The sequence below is a fragment of the Scardinius erythrophthalmus genome, assembly GCF_964197995.2.
Source record: "Scardinius erythrophthalmus genome assembly, chromosome: 12".
Classification (NCBI taxonomy): Eukaryota; Metazoa; Chordata; class Actinopteri; order Cypriniformes; family Leuciscidae; genus Scardinius; species Scardinius erythrophthalmus.
In genome coordinates this window covers 13,020,084-13,036,271 of record NC_138232.1, presented here as the reverse complement: position 1 = coordinate 13,036,271, position 16,188 = coordinate 13,020,084, and the positions used below count along the sequence as shown (strand labels likewise).

Below are 16,188 nucleotides of genomic sequence, written 5' to 3'. Positions count from 1 at the left end.
ACAGTTCTATTCCTGAACGCCCTCTGCCGGCAGTGTGCAGAACTGCGGCGCTGGAGTTTCCTGTTGAATTTCCCTGTAGAGCGCAACAGGAACTTCCAGCCTGAGCTGCGCCTGCGACAACACTCACCGCGAGCAGGATTCCTCCGCAAACTCCCTCAACCACTCCAAAACACCGCCGAAAACGCCCTTACAAGTTCACTTCATCCTCTCAGCCGCCTCAGAACTGGAAATCACAACGGAAAATGCATGAATGAATAAACGAAGCGGATAGTTTGTCCTGGAAATCTCACGTAAGGGTGGGTAGAGCAGAGCTTTGCCTTACTTTCATTCTGGGTGTTGTCTTTTTTCAAACGCTTTCTCTGTAGTTTATTAGTCAGTCAAATAGTCAGCGTTCGCATACTTTTGTTCTAATATATGTTTATGTTTCATTATGGGCAAGACAGAATGAAAAGGTATTGTCGGGTTGAATTCCTTTGAGTTGTTTGAAGTTTCACGTCGTGGATGAAGTGGGCCTGTTTGTTCACGCGACTGCGCGTTTGGAAACGCGAACGGCTTCAGTCGACGCGTCTGACCAGAACGATTAAAATACATGAAGTTGTCTGCACTGCAAACGCGAGAGAACGCTTCGTTGTTTATAGTGAGTGCGTTATAGTTTATCTCGTAGTTTGGGTGAACAGCCTTCTGTATAACTTTACTGAAACTGAGTAACCTACTAGTGTTTCTGTTTGTTAAGCTATGGGAACAGCAAGTAATGTAATTACTTTTTTTGTAGTTTTTTTTGTTTGCTTGGTATCTATCTATCTATCTATCTATCTATCTATCTATCTATCTATCTATCTATCTATCTATCTATCTAATCTATCTATCTATGCCTATAGTTGGTCTTCAATGTGAAAATAATATAAAGTTGGTGGCGAAAAGTAAGGAAAAATGCCCCTGATAATAAATTCAAGGGGACAAATATTGTCCCTTAATAAAAAAAATCCTTTACTGTTCTACATTCATTATATGTTTATTGTTGTTGTTCTTGACATTCTAAGATTAAGGTTTACAGAAACAGAAAGTCAATGAGAGATTTGTATTGGTTTGCATGCTGGTTAACCAAAATCCAATGAGAGCAGTCAACTTAAGTTGAATCACAGCACTGAGTGTCAACTTTTAGTTTGTCTCCTAAACCCTGTCAGTTTGTTTCCTGGATGTAGATTAAAGACTAGAGCTGGATTAAACCGCTCTGTCAGGGGTGGTTCTCTTTGAAAATCCCTTAAGTCTAGAACTAGGCTTAGTCTGTGTCTGTAAACCAATTATGTGGTGTCAGTCCCCCTCTCCTTATCTTTAATCCAGTTCCTTTCTGGATTGAAAATGACTTCAAGACAGAAAATGAAGGGAAACATGTCTTTACTGACTGGAGGTCAGCAAGACTGTTGAAAGTTCAGACGTGCCGTTCATTCAACCCTTTCCAGATGCTGATAATGATGCTTTAGGAAGTTATTTGTTCCAGTTGGTTTTATGATTCAGCAGATTAGAACAGATTCAACCACCTTTTTACCATCTCTGACAAACAACAGATGAGATCATTCATTTCCAATGGAGAGATCTGTGCTGAGTATGTGAGAATCTTGATCTGCTTTGAGTGAAACTTGGGGCTGCATCACGACCAGTTTGAAAGTTCTGAAGGACAATCATACGTCAGAATGTCGGAGATAGTGGAAAAGGCATCTTTAGGCTTAAAAGATCCAGCCAAACACAATTGGTGGCATATAAGTTTATTTTGATGTATGCAAAAATGCTTTTTGCGTATTAAAGCAAGACGTGATGTTTATCATCATATGACATTCAAAGTTAGTGTGTGCATTTCTCTAGTCTGCAAACTAAGTGTGAAAAAAGCAGTATGTGTCAAAGTTGTGTGTATTTTCAGTGAGAGCGCACACCAGTGTGCTGCATGTTGTGATGTTTTTGTTCGGGTGCCAGTGTGTGCCACAACCTCCGCTGCCACGAAAGGAAAATGTGTGTGTGAAGATGTGAAAAATTCAGAGAGGAAGACATCGTGAGCAGCAGGTGTTGAATCTGCACAGCATGTGTTGCAAAAAAACACTTTTTTTTTTTTTCATACTGCGTGCTGCTGGAGTTATGTTCTCGCATGCATGGGCAGATATCCATCAACACAGGTGGAAATCTTCTCAGACTCATTGTGCTAGAGAGCCGCTTTACTGACTTGGTGGATGTCCAGGAGTAAAAGCTCATGGCAGACGGCCAGACTTTGGGGTATATTGGGATGTCACACTGAAGATGGCAGTATCAGTCTCCAGGAAGGTTTGGTCTGGATGGTTTATTGTGGTTTTGATATTTTTTTAGATATTCTGACTAGTGTTTTCATAGGTGTGTGTGTGACTTTGCATTTCAGATTGTGATTCGTGTACATGCTTAGAATCAGCGTCTTATCTCCACCCTGGCTGTAGGACTGGAGACAGTCCAACGTCAAGTGACGTTCAAGTTCAACGTCCAGTGTAGTTATTCTTGAATGGGCTTAGCAGTCTCCAATCTTGTTTATTGACAATCAGCATGAAGTCTGGTTTACTTTACAGCTTATTCTGACCAAGAAGCTCCCTCCTGTCTGATCGACATCAAAGCAGTAAACCACAGCACCTCAGCAAAAGAAATCAGAAAAAGGGCTCTGGCGTTCCCTTTTGCCAGAAACTTCAACAACCATAGTGCACTTTTGATTTTGGCACCACCCCTCTGTCGAGCCTGTGGGCAGGAATACAAAAATGTGCAAGGTTGTTCTGTCTGCACATTAGGGGTGGGCTGGCAATATAGCAAAAATATCATAACAGTTTTTTCCCCCAGATTTTTGGTTTTACTATTTGACTGAGCAGTACAGCCAAACTAATTGACCTATTTTAAAGAATGTAGGCTTACAAGGCAACACAACATAAAAGAAGAAATAATGATAGACCATTTAGGTGATTGACCTCATTACAAATACAATGTAATATACAAATGAAATAAACTGTGCTTTATTTTTTCACAGTAGGTGTTTTTAATAGTACTACTGAAGCAAGAAATTAAATAGGCCTAAATGTAAAAATAAAACACTACATAGACTTCACTGTATAAATTATAAACACACTGACTCTTATTAAAGCTACTGAAGATTAATGACAAGCGTTTATTAGGCGGGCATTAAGGACAGCAGATTTATTAGGCTTTTATATCTATATAAAGATCATTATACAGTGTTTTCCATACATAAATTGTGCTGTTGCTTATAGAGTGATAACTTCTTAATTTCCTTATTTATATTTCACAGTAGTCCCCCCCCCCCCCTGAAAATAGCACCTACCGAACCGCACCAAAACCGTGACCCTTAAACTGTTACATCTCTAACACTAACAATACAAAGCTGATCCTTTAAGCAGACACAACTTCATTTTAAGAAGGACATCACTGAAAGTAGGCAGTTCAGCAAGATACTGTTCTTTAAAGGGATAGTTCGCCCAAAAATGATATTTAACCCATGATTTACTCACCCTCAAGCCGTTCGAGATCCATATGTCAATCTTTTTTCAGACGAACACATTTTCAGTTATAAATGTCTTCGATCTTTCAGTGGTTATAATGTGAAGCTATTGGGTCCACCTCGTTCAAGTCCCAAAATGTGCATGCATCCTTCACAAAAGTTATCCATCCGGCTCCAGGGGGATAAACGAAGGCCTTTTGAGGGTAATCCGTGCGGTTTTGTCGTAAAAATATACATATTTAAATTTTTATAAACAAAAATAACGGGCTTCCGGTAGCGGTCGACGCGCGTTCACGGAGATGGATGCTGGCGTATGACGTAGCGTAGGAAGCGTCGAGACGTAGAACTAACGTGACAGCACAGCCAGAGAGCAGAGCAAAACAAAACTCTACGTTCGTTCTACGTCTCGACGCTTCCTAAGTTTTAAATATGTATATTTTTACGACAAAACCGCACGGATTACCCTCAGAAGGCCTCCGTTTATCCCCCTGGAGCCGGATGGATTACTTTTGTGAAGGATGCATGCACATTTTGGGACTTGAACGAGGTGGACCCCATAGCTTCACATTATAACCACTGAAAGATCGAAGACATTTTCTAAAATAACTGAAAATGTGTTTGTCTGAAAAAAGATTTACATATACATCTCGAACGGCTTGAGGGTGAGTAAATCATGGGATAAATATCATTTTTGGGCGAACTATCCCTTTAACATCAAACGGGAAGCTAAACAAATTGAGTTTGAGTTTTTATTTATTTATTGTTGGACCACTGGTTGTGCATGTTTTCGATTTAAAGAACCAGCTCCTAAAGGAGCTGGTTCTTTACATTTTCTAACATTTTTTCTAACATTTTTACATTTTTCCTGACCCCAAGAACCATTGGGTTTATTTGTTCATCTCTCTGTCATCATTGTAAGCCCATTGCATTGTGTTTTGCCCCCCACATTAAAAATTATAGAGCTTTCATCATAAAACTAAGCTTTTAAATATCATCTTACTAAGACATATTACTGGGAGATATAGAGTGACAAATGATATTTATATGTATTTTATGTAAGTAGTCTGCTATACTGTTATAAAGATCTCATTGTTCGTGCGATGACTTTACAATTTGTGAAACTTGCATCAGTATCATACTGACTGATTATAATTTGTAATCTTAAAATCTGCCCATCCAAAAGACTAGATAGAGAATTAGAGACCAAATGTTTTCTAATTTTATCTGCTGCCATCCCCAATTATATGACTTTGCTTGATCATGACCTGGCCCGTAGAAGAATATTCAGGTGTGCAGAACTTCAGGGACATGACAAGGCTTGTAAAGCCTGTGGAATGATTGTGGTCTCTCTAAACAGCATTGCACTGCTTTTAACTGCAGTGGTCTAATGGACCAAAACACATCATCCTCTGTGTCGGGGCCGCTTTGGCTTAATGATCTGGTTTAACTGCCAGTGAGTAAATAGAAAAGACAAGATTTCTGATTGCATGTCAGCATTTTTTTCTAAGATGTCATCTGAAAAAGAAGTTCAGGGAACTACTGCAGCATTAAAGAGGAACAATGTTCAGCTCACTCAAGACAACTTCCCTTTTTACCTCACAGCGATTAAAAAAATGGTTAATGATTAATATTGCATTTAGGAATTTAATTGTGACCATTCAGGTCTGCATTATATTTGAAGCAAGTGAACCTACTGTGAAAAGTGCTAGACTTCAGCAGCTGTGTTTGACAGATATAACCCACAAATGTCCACAGTCTCTTACCCACTTCCTTTTTGAAGAAAGATATTGACTTGCATACTTAACTATGCTAAGCTTAAAAAAAATAAAAATAAAGAAACAGATAGACCTTTTTTGAATATTTACAGGACCGTAGTTTGGTTGTGTCCTGCCTGGATTAGCTGCTCATTTATAAATATTCATCATGTAGTACTAGTGTTTAAATAATGGAGCTGCCAGAAGTGGGTGTGACATGCTGTAATGCCGCAGGAAATAATACCAGCTGCAGTACTGTACATTCCTAAACACAAACTCGGCTCATGAAAAGGGCGCAGTAATTGTGTGATGTCAGTTCTGAGTTACGTCACCTTTTTTTGTGCTGATCTCAGTTAATTGTCAAAGATCAGATTGTTGAGATTTATGTGTGAACTATGACTGCAATTTTTTATATATATATATTATTTATTTATTTATTTACACATACACTCTTTTGGACCTTATTTACCCCATAAAGGGTGCATATTATTACTTCAAAAGTGCATATTTTACTTCTGCATGCCATCATGTTTATGTAGACTTCACATCCAAAACAAGCTAAGAACTGTTTCTTATTGACTTCATATTTATTTATATTATCAAGTCAATTATCAGGTCAATAAATCATGAAAGTTCTTAAATTGTAAACTTCATATTAGATGCATCGGGAGTATGGGTAAGACTGTGTGTCTAGTGCCTGCTGTTGTTGTTTTTGTTTTTTTTAGTTGTGACGTGTTAATTGCTATGATACGAAATATCCACAAAAGTATCTGTTTTTGCATATATTTCATTTCGAAATTTAAAAATGTTGACATAATGTGAAGTATTTGCACAGGCCATTGTTTTTTAACATTGGTCATAATGTAAAAATAATTATCGGATAATGGGTATTAGAGCAGCACGAATTTTTGAAACAAAAAAAAGATATTAGACAACTAAATAAAATTAAATGACATGCAAATTAGAGGTTCTGACAAAATGTTCATTGCTTTAGTCTTTTAAAAATATATTAATTTATACTAAATAATTGAAAACATTTTGAATTTGAAAATCAATGTCTCATTCATAAAGACTTGTTTCGTTAATTGGATGAATCAGCGTTTGTAAATAAATCTTTAAAATGAATGATTCAATGACACTGTTTATAAACTCACTCCACCTCCTGGCATAATGATAAGCAATGAATACATGATACAAGTGTCAAAATACTTTCAAAAAATTATTTTCTCTTATTTTGATCTCTATCGTAGACATCTGTGTTTATAACCAAACTATAAACTTTTTATCCCGTTATTTAAATGTTTGTAACGCATAAATAATGATAATGTGTGGTTGAAAAGACTGTTTGTGAAGCTGCTTCATACTGTACATTTTACATGGCAGCTGCTCTCTCCAGATCAGCGGCCGCGAAAATGCAGAATTAAATGTTGAAGTGTGATGTTTGAACTTTCAAAGGTTGACCAAAGTCCCTAAAGTCTTTGGTTTAAAAAGTTTCACATCGCAAGCGTCAGCGGAGTGTGAGCAGTACGTGTTTCTGACACTGATTCATTAAAGGTGCTCTAAGCGATGTTGGGTGAAGTCACTTCTGTTGACGGTCAAAGTATTGTCAAACAAAACGGAGGCTAGCTCGACCCTCCCTCCTCCTCATCCCGTCCCTTCCCCCTCCCTCTGTGCTTCCTGAAACAGTCATGAACCATTTAGAAAAACCAAACTGGATTTACACTCCTGTCCAACAAAAACAGAGCCACCTGAATGTCGGATTGGAAGCCCTTCTGCCGGCGCAGTTCTCACCACCTTTTGAACGCTTTTCCGATGTAAATTCGGGACTTTGCGCGTTCCTTCTCCTTTTCCTTCTTCTTTGTTATTTGTTCATCGGAACGTCGTCTCTTTGGTCATGTGTCGGCCATATCAAAATTCTCAAGAATATAATTTTTTTACGTTTGTCGTTGTCTAGGACATCTCTCCTCTAGCGAACTTCCCTCTTCGTGCTTCTCTCTCCTCCACTCCCCACACCCCCCTTCATGTGCACGCGCACTAACCCCCCAACCCCCACCCCCAAATCATTCTTGTCGGTTATTGGCTGGAACATTGTTTATGTTTCGTGGTCCAGGCTGGGCCAGTTTGTTTTTCTTGCCGTTTGTGGAGCCTGGGCTGTCTACAGAGATCGCGTTTTTTTACAGTGTGTTCAGGGGACAGGCAGCTAGCGGATAGTCAGGAGATGTTTGCTGTATGTGACGACAAAAATTTCGAGACATCGCATAGAGCACCTTTAACATGGGCAGCAACAAAATACGCGGTGTTGCAGAATCGTTGTAATTTAGGAATAAGATTGCGTGAGTGTTTGGATCAAGATTGCGTTCTTTTTATCATTAATCGTGCAGCTCTGGATCTGAATTTTACTTTGCATCATTAGATTTCATAGTTGATATTCAGTCTAACATCTGTGTTCAATCTCAGCTCCCGTTTATTTTCCAAACTTTTCAAGTTTCACAACTAGTGACTTAACTGAATTGCAAAAAGAATAATATCCAAACAGATTTCCAAAATGCCAGGCCTTCTGCCTAAAGTAGTCCTGTCCTGTTTACATTCTTCAGGAAGTCAGTCTACGAGTGCTAACTTATTGTTGTATATGCACACCACACAGTGCTAGAAGACTGTACAGTATTTTAACATCAAAAGAAATGACACTATTTCAGCTTTAATGCAGTGTGATTAACATTTTCGAGTACATTTGTTCAGTCAAAAGCACTCAGCACAGTTTGCAGATGCAGCTGTCAGTGTTGACCACAGCAGTGTGTGTCTGATAAACATCACGGTTTCTCTAGAGACAGCTCTGTTCTTCATGACAGACTGCAGGGTCCCACTCGCTTCTACTTTCTTCCTCATCACATATCTCCTTCTGCTTTTTTTCCTCTTAGTTCCTCTCTTTTAACTCTCTGGAAGTGCTTTATGATCGGATACACAAGTGCCTTCCTATATAAGTTTAGATGTGTGCTTGCTAGTGATGTCCAGAGGCACAGCTGAGCACACTAAGGATGTCTGCAGTAGTTATCTGAGGTTATCTAAGGTTTATAGTTGTTTACCTATACAAGACCACAGTAGCCCTTCTTCATTTCCTCAGGCCTGCTTTGTGTTTCCTCTTTTGATGTCCTTTAGACTAATTGTCTTGTCAGCAACTGTTGTGAACTTTTGGCCATCACCAGTTTAAGTGACAAGCAAATTGTCTGTCCATGTTAAATGTGCTGCAAAACATGACATGCAATGATTGCATTCACAGCCAATCAGATGCTTGTTTAGTGTACAGGTTCTGGACCAGCTTTTTCAGTGAGAATTGGAAGTTTCTAGCAATTAGGCTAAATCAATATCAGCAGCATGAATTTCCCTTTACAGGAGAGATTTATTTTATTGTGCCGGATTAGGACACGAACATGATTACCCCATTAGGGGAAGAGAGGAAGTAGGAGGGCACTTTCATTCTGACAGTCGACGCTGTGAGGTGTGAAAAAGTTGCCCAGTTGTAACCATAACAAATTTTTTTTGAGAGTTTTGTGGTCTTATATTTTCCTGTCAACTGTTAAAACTCTTGCTTGCTCTGTTGCTGTGGTTTCCAAACATTTCCATTATTTATATTAATGCTTGCTATCTGTGATATCAAAACCATACAGCGTGACAGGAGTGTTTTGTACAGCCTTCTGGAGCAGAACAATGTGGGATTAAATATTTGTTTTGTTATTTCATAGTCTTGAAGAATTTGATAATCTTACTTATTAATGTGAATATTATTAGTAGTAGTAAAATGTTGCAAATAGTAACAATGAGTGTACACTACTGTTAAAATGTTTTTGAAAAGTCTATTATACTCACTAAGATTTATTATTTATATATAACATTTATTTGATCACAAATACAGTGAAAACACTAATATTGTGAAATATTAAATTTTTTTAAAAATTATATATTTTAAGCAAGATTTTTCATTCTTGTCATGGCAGAGCTGAATTTTTAGCATCATTACTCCAGCCTTCTGTGTCACATGATCCTTCAGAAATCATTGCACAATAAACAATGCACAATAAACAATTCTTCTTATCAATGTTCAAAGCAGTTGTTCTGCTATACATTTTATTAATTTATTACATTTCTTTTTTTCAGAATGAATAGAAAGATGAAATGCATAGCATTTATTTGAAATGGAAATCTTTTTTTTGTAAAAATATAGCCTACAATGTCAGTTTTGATCAATGTAATGCATCCTTGCTGAATAAAATACATTTCTGACTCAGCTTTTTAATGACAGTGTATTTAGTCTAGACTTATTCTTACAGTATGTGACTAAGTGCTTCCAAGTTCCAACCGAGTGTTGTCCAGTTGTCATCTCAGCTTTAGAATGTCATGCAGTTGATATTGTTCTGATTCATCGCTTTTGAAGTGGAAGGTCAAGTCAAGCATGTTACATTCTGAGATAGGCATTCAGTATTCCTGTCTAATGACCTGTTGTATACCGCACATTTTGACAAATATGGTCTTCTACATACATAAAATAATTATACATTTTTTATAGCACTAGTAGTATGATATCCTGAATGTAGCCAGTGTTCTTGTCTCATATGTGTTTCATGTTTCGTTTTAGAGTGATGGCGTCCACAGTGACTCTGGAAGATGCTCTGTCCAATGTGGACCTGCTGGAGGAGCTGCCGCTACCAGATCAGCAGCCCTGCATCGAGCCTCTGCCCTCGTCCCTCATTTACCAGGTAACAACTGACCACACAGCAGCCCTTCATCTAGACTGCAAAAAAGATAGACGACGCGTCTCCACTTCCTTCTACTGTAGAAAGATTAAGCCAAAATATCCCAGAAACGGTTGTTGCTTTGATCGAAATGCTTTGGCTTCACTTTTCAGGACATGTGCGACACACTTGATCTAGATCTTCAGTATATTTTAGAATATATAAACCCAAATGACCTACACATGTACAAAACGGTGCTTGCATAACCACACTGCTGCTTTTTGCCACCCTCAGCCCAACTTCAACACCAACTTTGAGGACCGCAATGCCTTTGTGACAGGCATCGCCCGTTACATCGAGCAGGCCACCGTCCACTCCAACATGGTAAGATCCTCTCAGCATTTTCACACAAACAGCTTGGCTTGTTCGACTCCACCTTAATGAGTGTCCCTTCTTTAATTTATTAAACCTCGACTCGATCACAGCTCTGTAAGCTAACCTCGGCTGTCTGAAGCAGTCTATCAAGCCGGCTCTCTGGAAGCCCTGTTAAAGGATTCTGTCAGGGACTTGAAATGATTCAAGAGGGCCAATTTGAGTATCTCATTGTCCGCGCTCACCGTGCTCATTTGAGGAGCCCGGCCAAGCGAAGTAGGCTGCTCTGAATGGTTTTTGTACTGAATGTGAACTGCTGTGTGCTCTATTAGTGAGAGGTAATAGCTGTCAGGGACTGTTTGGCATCAGTGAGGAATTGATGTGTGTGTGTGGAAGTAGTTTGGTGCCACACGCACACAGAGAGAGAGAGACTGAATGGTTGTTTTGTTACTCCTAGCACAGATTTTCTAAGTTGTTAAGATTAAGTGGGTTAATCTGTTCTTTGGGAATATATTCAACATGAGATAAAGGTTTATTGTAGAATCTGTTTTTGAAGCATGTACACGTTGGTCTTCAAAATTCTGAGATCACTCAATCTTTTTATTTTGCATTATTAATAGTAGTAGTAGTAGTATTTAATGGAAAATCTTATTATTAATTATAAATTCAATGATTTTCATCACATTTCAGTTTAATTGAAAATTGACAAAACGTCAACCAAATGTCTGATATTTAAGATTCTAGATTATTTCTAGATTAGTCTGTTTTTTTTCTTCATTTAATTCATAACTTGTATACTTCAGTATCCTAAAACTTATTTTTTTGATGGGAGGGAGGAAGGAAAGATTTATCTAACTGCATTCAGTTACTCGAGTGTATTTTAATTTTGTAATGATATTTTGCTGCAGAATGAGATGTTGGAGGAAGGACAGGAGTATGCTGTGATGCTGTATACATGGAGAAGCTGTTCAAGAGCTATCCCTCAGGTAATTAGTAATGCCCAAAGCCTCTCAAAAACCCATCAACACAGACTGGTAGTCTGTTGATTTGACCCTCTCCATCTGTCCCTCTCTCAGGTGAAGTGTAATGAACAGCCTAACAGAGTGGAGATCTATGAGAAGACAGTGGAGGTGCTCGAGCCTGAAGTCACCAAACTAATGAACTTCATGTACTTTCAGGTAACGCTTAAAGGGACAATAAGTAACTTTTTAGGTATTTTATTATCTAAAATCAATATTTTTTTTCATAAATATGTCCTCAATGGTGTCCAAATACCTCTGCCAATGATCTGACTTATCCTCGTAAACGAAGAATTTATTATCTTTATATACATGGGGCGGGTAGGTCCACGGAGGCTTCCATGTAGTTCCGCCATCTTGAAAAACTATAATAGCAGAGAGGGACAAAAAGTACTAGGCCAACGCGTTTCCACAACGCGTTTTCGTTCAGAGCCCGCGTCAAGTGACTGAAACCAGCAGAAACGGAGCAGAGCAGTGAGAGGCGCTTTTGTCACTGCCCCGGCAAGTTTAAAAGGCTGCACTGCACGGTTAAGTCAAAGGATAACGAGTCCTCTTAGTCGAAAAACTCCACAATAAGACCGTAAAAGGAAACGTGATCGGAGATTACAAAAACAAGGGTTATTAGCTATAATGTCGGGATAGCTAATGCAGGAGAAAGCTTTTAAAAGAGACGCTGAAGTTGCCTGCTTTCTTCTCGACAGGTAAGTCAATGTTAAGGTCTTAATTACAGGCTTTTTATTTTTTTATTAGCCTATATAGACCAGCGTTTCCCAGCGGGAAACTGTGTAAAAAAAAAACAAATCTTTACCATCAATCTCGGATCGTCGGAAGTCTCTAATAACAACAAATAATGCGCACAAATTTATAATACAAATGCAAATCATAAGTTTTTGGCGTTGAATTGCGGAGGTTGCGCTTGCATGTGATTTTATTCCTGTGCCTCATTCCCAGTGCGTCCACATAAAGCTGCCTATTTTTCATTGATGCGCTTACAGTCAAATACACACGAATTGTCACAACGTCCGTCTTGCCGCGTATTCACATCGGTTGTGCTGCTGTCAACGCAACGCGTGCGATTAATATTTTTCAATTTAACACGTTAAAAATATTTAACGCAATTAAAGCAGCATTTTTTTCTGTCATCCTTTGGCTAGCGTTACATTATATAATCACGTTCTTCTTCATGCAAATGCTTCTAACCATGCAAGCGAGAAAATACAAAAGAGAATGCGCTGTCCTGTGATGCTGACACGACGCGCGCCAGACTCGACTTCTCTTTCGCGCTTTCGCTTTGAGTATCCTCATGAGAGCAGTCTTAAATTAGTTAAATAAAGTCTTAAATGAACGTTAAGAGTTGTGAGAAAATGGGACGCTTGTGGGATCCACATGTGACAGTGCAGCAGTGACATCAGAATCAAATAACACTTCATTCATAAAAAGATGCCATTAAACAATTATTTGAAATATACTGTCTTTATGATGTTTCTACATTAATTTGGAGATTTACTGTGAAATTATTAGGCTACATAAAATATAGTAAAAACAAGCTATCTTGTGCAATTATAACAAAATTATATATTATATAAAATTAAAAATGTTTAATTCATTCATTCATTTGTAACATGCATGAACAAAGAAAAAAAAAGGAACAGGAAGAAGAAAATCTTATGGTAGCCTGTCATTTATTTGTGCACATCAAAAAACAAAAAAAACAAAAACAAAACCAGCACATTTCAAAGTATAGTATCAAAGTAGTATCGTGACAACACTAGTGTAGGGTGCCACACATTTTTTTTAAATTTCAAAGGGTGCCTTGACTGAAAAAAGGTTGGGAAACACTGATATAGACAGTAGAACATAGTTAAAAGTTAAACAGGCTCTTTGATGAATAGCAGCTATTGAGTAAAGTAGAGATGGTCCTATAAACAAGGTTGTAAGTTTTGTTTGTTCAAAACTGTAACATTCGTTTGTTAGTTGTGTCAAGTTGTAGTTTGTTTGAAATAACAAACCAGTTCACTAGAAGGAAAACTCGACGAGGTGCTATTAGAAGACATCCTGTCAAAGCTTTTTGGTACATATCGCTTACCGTAGATGCAACGCGCATTTGAAAACGCGAGGCGCTGGAGAGCAAAATTAGTTTGATTGCAAAATACAAATTCACCACTAGATGGGAGTAATTCTTACTTACTGCCCCTTTAATGCTATTTTCTGAATTTGAGTACAGGATGTTGTAAGATACACTAATGCTTCGCTCTCATTTCACTCTCAGAGGACAGCGATAGATCGCTTCTGTGGGGAAGTGCGACGTCTTTGTCACGCTGAGCGGAGGAAGGACTTTGTGTCTGAAGCCTATCTGCTCACGCTGGGGAAGTTCATCAACATGTTTGCGGTGCTGGATGAACTTAAGAACATGAAGTGCAGTGTCAAAAATGATCACTCCGCCTACAAGAGGTATTTCTGTGAGCCTCAGTTCTGCGTCTGGCCTCGTCATTAATACATGTGGCCTCTAGATGGCAGTCATGCTACATCTTCTATCCAGTTGTTATCACTGATCCATACATGCTTTTTTGGTACTTCATTTGCATTAAACAGACAATTCAAACTGAGAAAAAGTTTACACATACACACTACTGTTCAAGAGTTTAGGGTTGGTTATATTTTTGTAATATCTCCTATGTTCAACAAGGCTGCATTAGTGTGATCAAAAATACAATAAAACAGTAATATTGTGAACTATTATTACAATTTAAAATGAACACTTTTCTGTTTTTATATTTTTTACAATGTAATTTATTCCTGGCTGAATTTTCAGCATAATTACTCCAGTCTTCAGTGTCACATGAATCATGATTCTTCAGAATTCATTCTAATATGCTATTAAATTATGATAAACTGAACAGAGATGCTGCACAAAACACTGCGTACCATAATATCCCTAAAGAGACTAGAGCTGTCTAGTTTTATTCTCCCTGCTCTTTCAAAGTGTTCGTGTGGATTTGAGTTTATTTTCAGCATGCCCACCCACTGAACACATTTTTATGAAATGTCAGATTTGTCAACCCACCCATCCAGTTTTCCACCGCATGTCATCTAACTTTTCTCGTCACTCTCTTGCTGTCTTTTTCTATGCCTCCTATCGCTGTTTTTTTATTCTGTTTGTTTGTCTTTCCAGGACTCTGTAGATATGACTTTTCCTACATTTCACTGTCCCCACAACAAAAAAACAATAGCAACATATTTTTACAAGTGTCAGATTCTTTATATTCGGCCTGAATTATATATAATTGCTTGTCGTAGTGACACAACGCTTGAACTGGCCTCATTGTGATATATACACCATCAGTCTTTCTCTTCATTACTTATATTGTCCTCTTTGTCCATCAGAGCTGCCCAGTTCCTGAGGAAAATGTCCGAGCCATCCTCCATTCAGGAATCTCAGAACTTATCCATGTTTCTGGCCAACCACAACAAGATCACACAGGTACCTCACCATCTTCGGTAACCAAAACTTAATACAGAGAAAATACTTGCGTTTGGAAGTAGTTTGGTGCCACACACACACTTGCAAAATGCATCTACAGCAGCCTAATAAATGTGGCAGTGCTCCAGACATGTTCTGTGTATGAGTCAATGATATTGACAGGCATCTCTGTTTCAGTCCCTACAGCAGCAGCTTGAGGTGATTAACGGATTTGATGAGCTGTTGGCAGACATTGTTAACTTGTGTGTAGACTACTATGAAAACAAGATGTACCTCACCCCCAGTGAGAAACACATGCTACTCAAAGTAAGTATGAACACACTGATGTTTACACACTGTCTTCTAGCATCTGGAACATAACCATTTAAAAGTTTGGGGTAACAAGTATTTTATGCTCAACTCATAAAATACATTAAAAACAGTAATATTGTTTAATATTATTACAATTTAAAAGAACTTTTTTATATTAATATATTTTCAAATATAATTTTATTCTTTTGATGGCAAAGCTGATTTCTCAGCATCATTACTCCAGTCTTCAGTGTCACATAATCCTTCAGAAATCACTCTAATATGATGATTTGGTAAAAAAAAAAAAACATGATCAATGTTGAAAATGGTTGTGCTGCTTAATCTTTTTTTCAGAATTCTATGATGAATATAAAGTTTAAAAGAACAATGTTTATTTGAAATAGAAATCTTTTGTAACATTAAGGGGCTGTTTACATGACACCGTTTTCAGCTAAAAACGTAAAACATTTAATGCAATTTGGACGTTCATTTACACAGCAACGGTCTCCATGTATACAACCAAAATGATGACGATGACGTCGTGCACATTGGTGTAACCTGTTCAGCCTATAGTGTTTCAACGCCATGGCAGCAGAATACAGGGTTTTTAGTTGTTTTCGTGGATCCGTGTGCATGGGGATCGTTTTACCAATGGTGTCGTCTGTGCGCGAAAAACTCAAAGGAAAAACTTCTCAGTTTTAAGCATACTGTTGTCATGTAAACGTACCCTAAAAATCTCTATAATGTCACTTTTGATCATTTTAATGCATCCTTGCTGAATAAAAAGTATATTTAAAATCTTACTGACCCCAAACTTTTGAAAGGTTTTTTTTATTTTTTAATATTACAAAAAGTAGGAAAAAGTGCCATTGTAGTTTTAGTTACGGATAGTACCATATGGTTTTGATGATATTTCTCTGACTTTTGATGATATTGCATTTGAATCTTGATATTTATGTATCATCATCTTGACCAAACAATAATTCAACAGATTCAAAAAGTTTAATGTAAAAACTAAAACACAACT

General features: G+C 37.8%; 1 protein-coding gene across 2 annotated transcripts in view; it reads left to right on the top strand.

Moving 5' to 3' along the window:
• Positions 1-34: 34 nt before the first annotated feature.
• The window catches only part of cyfip1 (cytoplasmic FMR1 interacting protein 1), a 42,871-nt gene continuing 26,717 nt past the window's right edge, over positions 35-16,188 (top strand). Inside the window, exons 1-8 of one of the 2 annotated variants that reach the window (XM_081380079.1) lie at positions 35-296; positions 9,902-10,022; positions 10,293-10,382; positions 11,279-11,356; positions 11,447-11,548; positions 13,659-13,840; positions 14,774-14,870; positions 15,048-15,176. In XM_081380079.1, coding sequence (XP_081236205.1) covers positions 9,906-10,022; positions 10,293-10,382; positions 11,279-11,356; positions 11,447-11,548; positions 13,659-13,840; positions 14,774-14,870; positions 15,048-15,176 — 795 coding nt within the window. In that variant the 5' untranslated portion in view covers positions 35-296; positions 9,902-9,905. The remainder of the gene's footprint in view (positions 297-9,901; positions 10,023-10,292; positions 10,383-11,278; positions 11,357-11,446; positions 11,549-13,658; positions 13,841-14,773; positions 14,871-15,047; positions 15,177-16,188) is intronic. The other variant, XM_081380080.1, reaches the window with a different exon arrangement.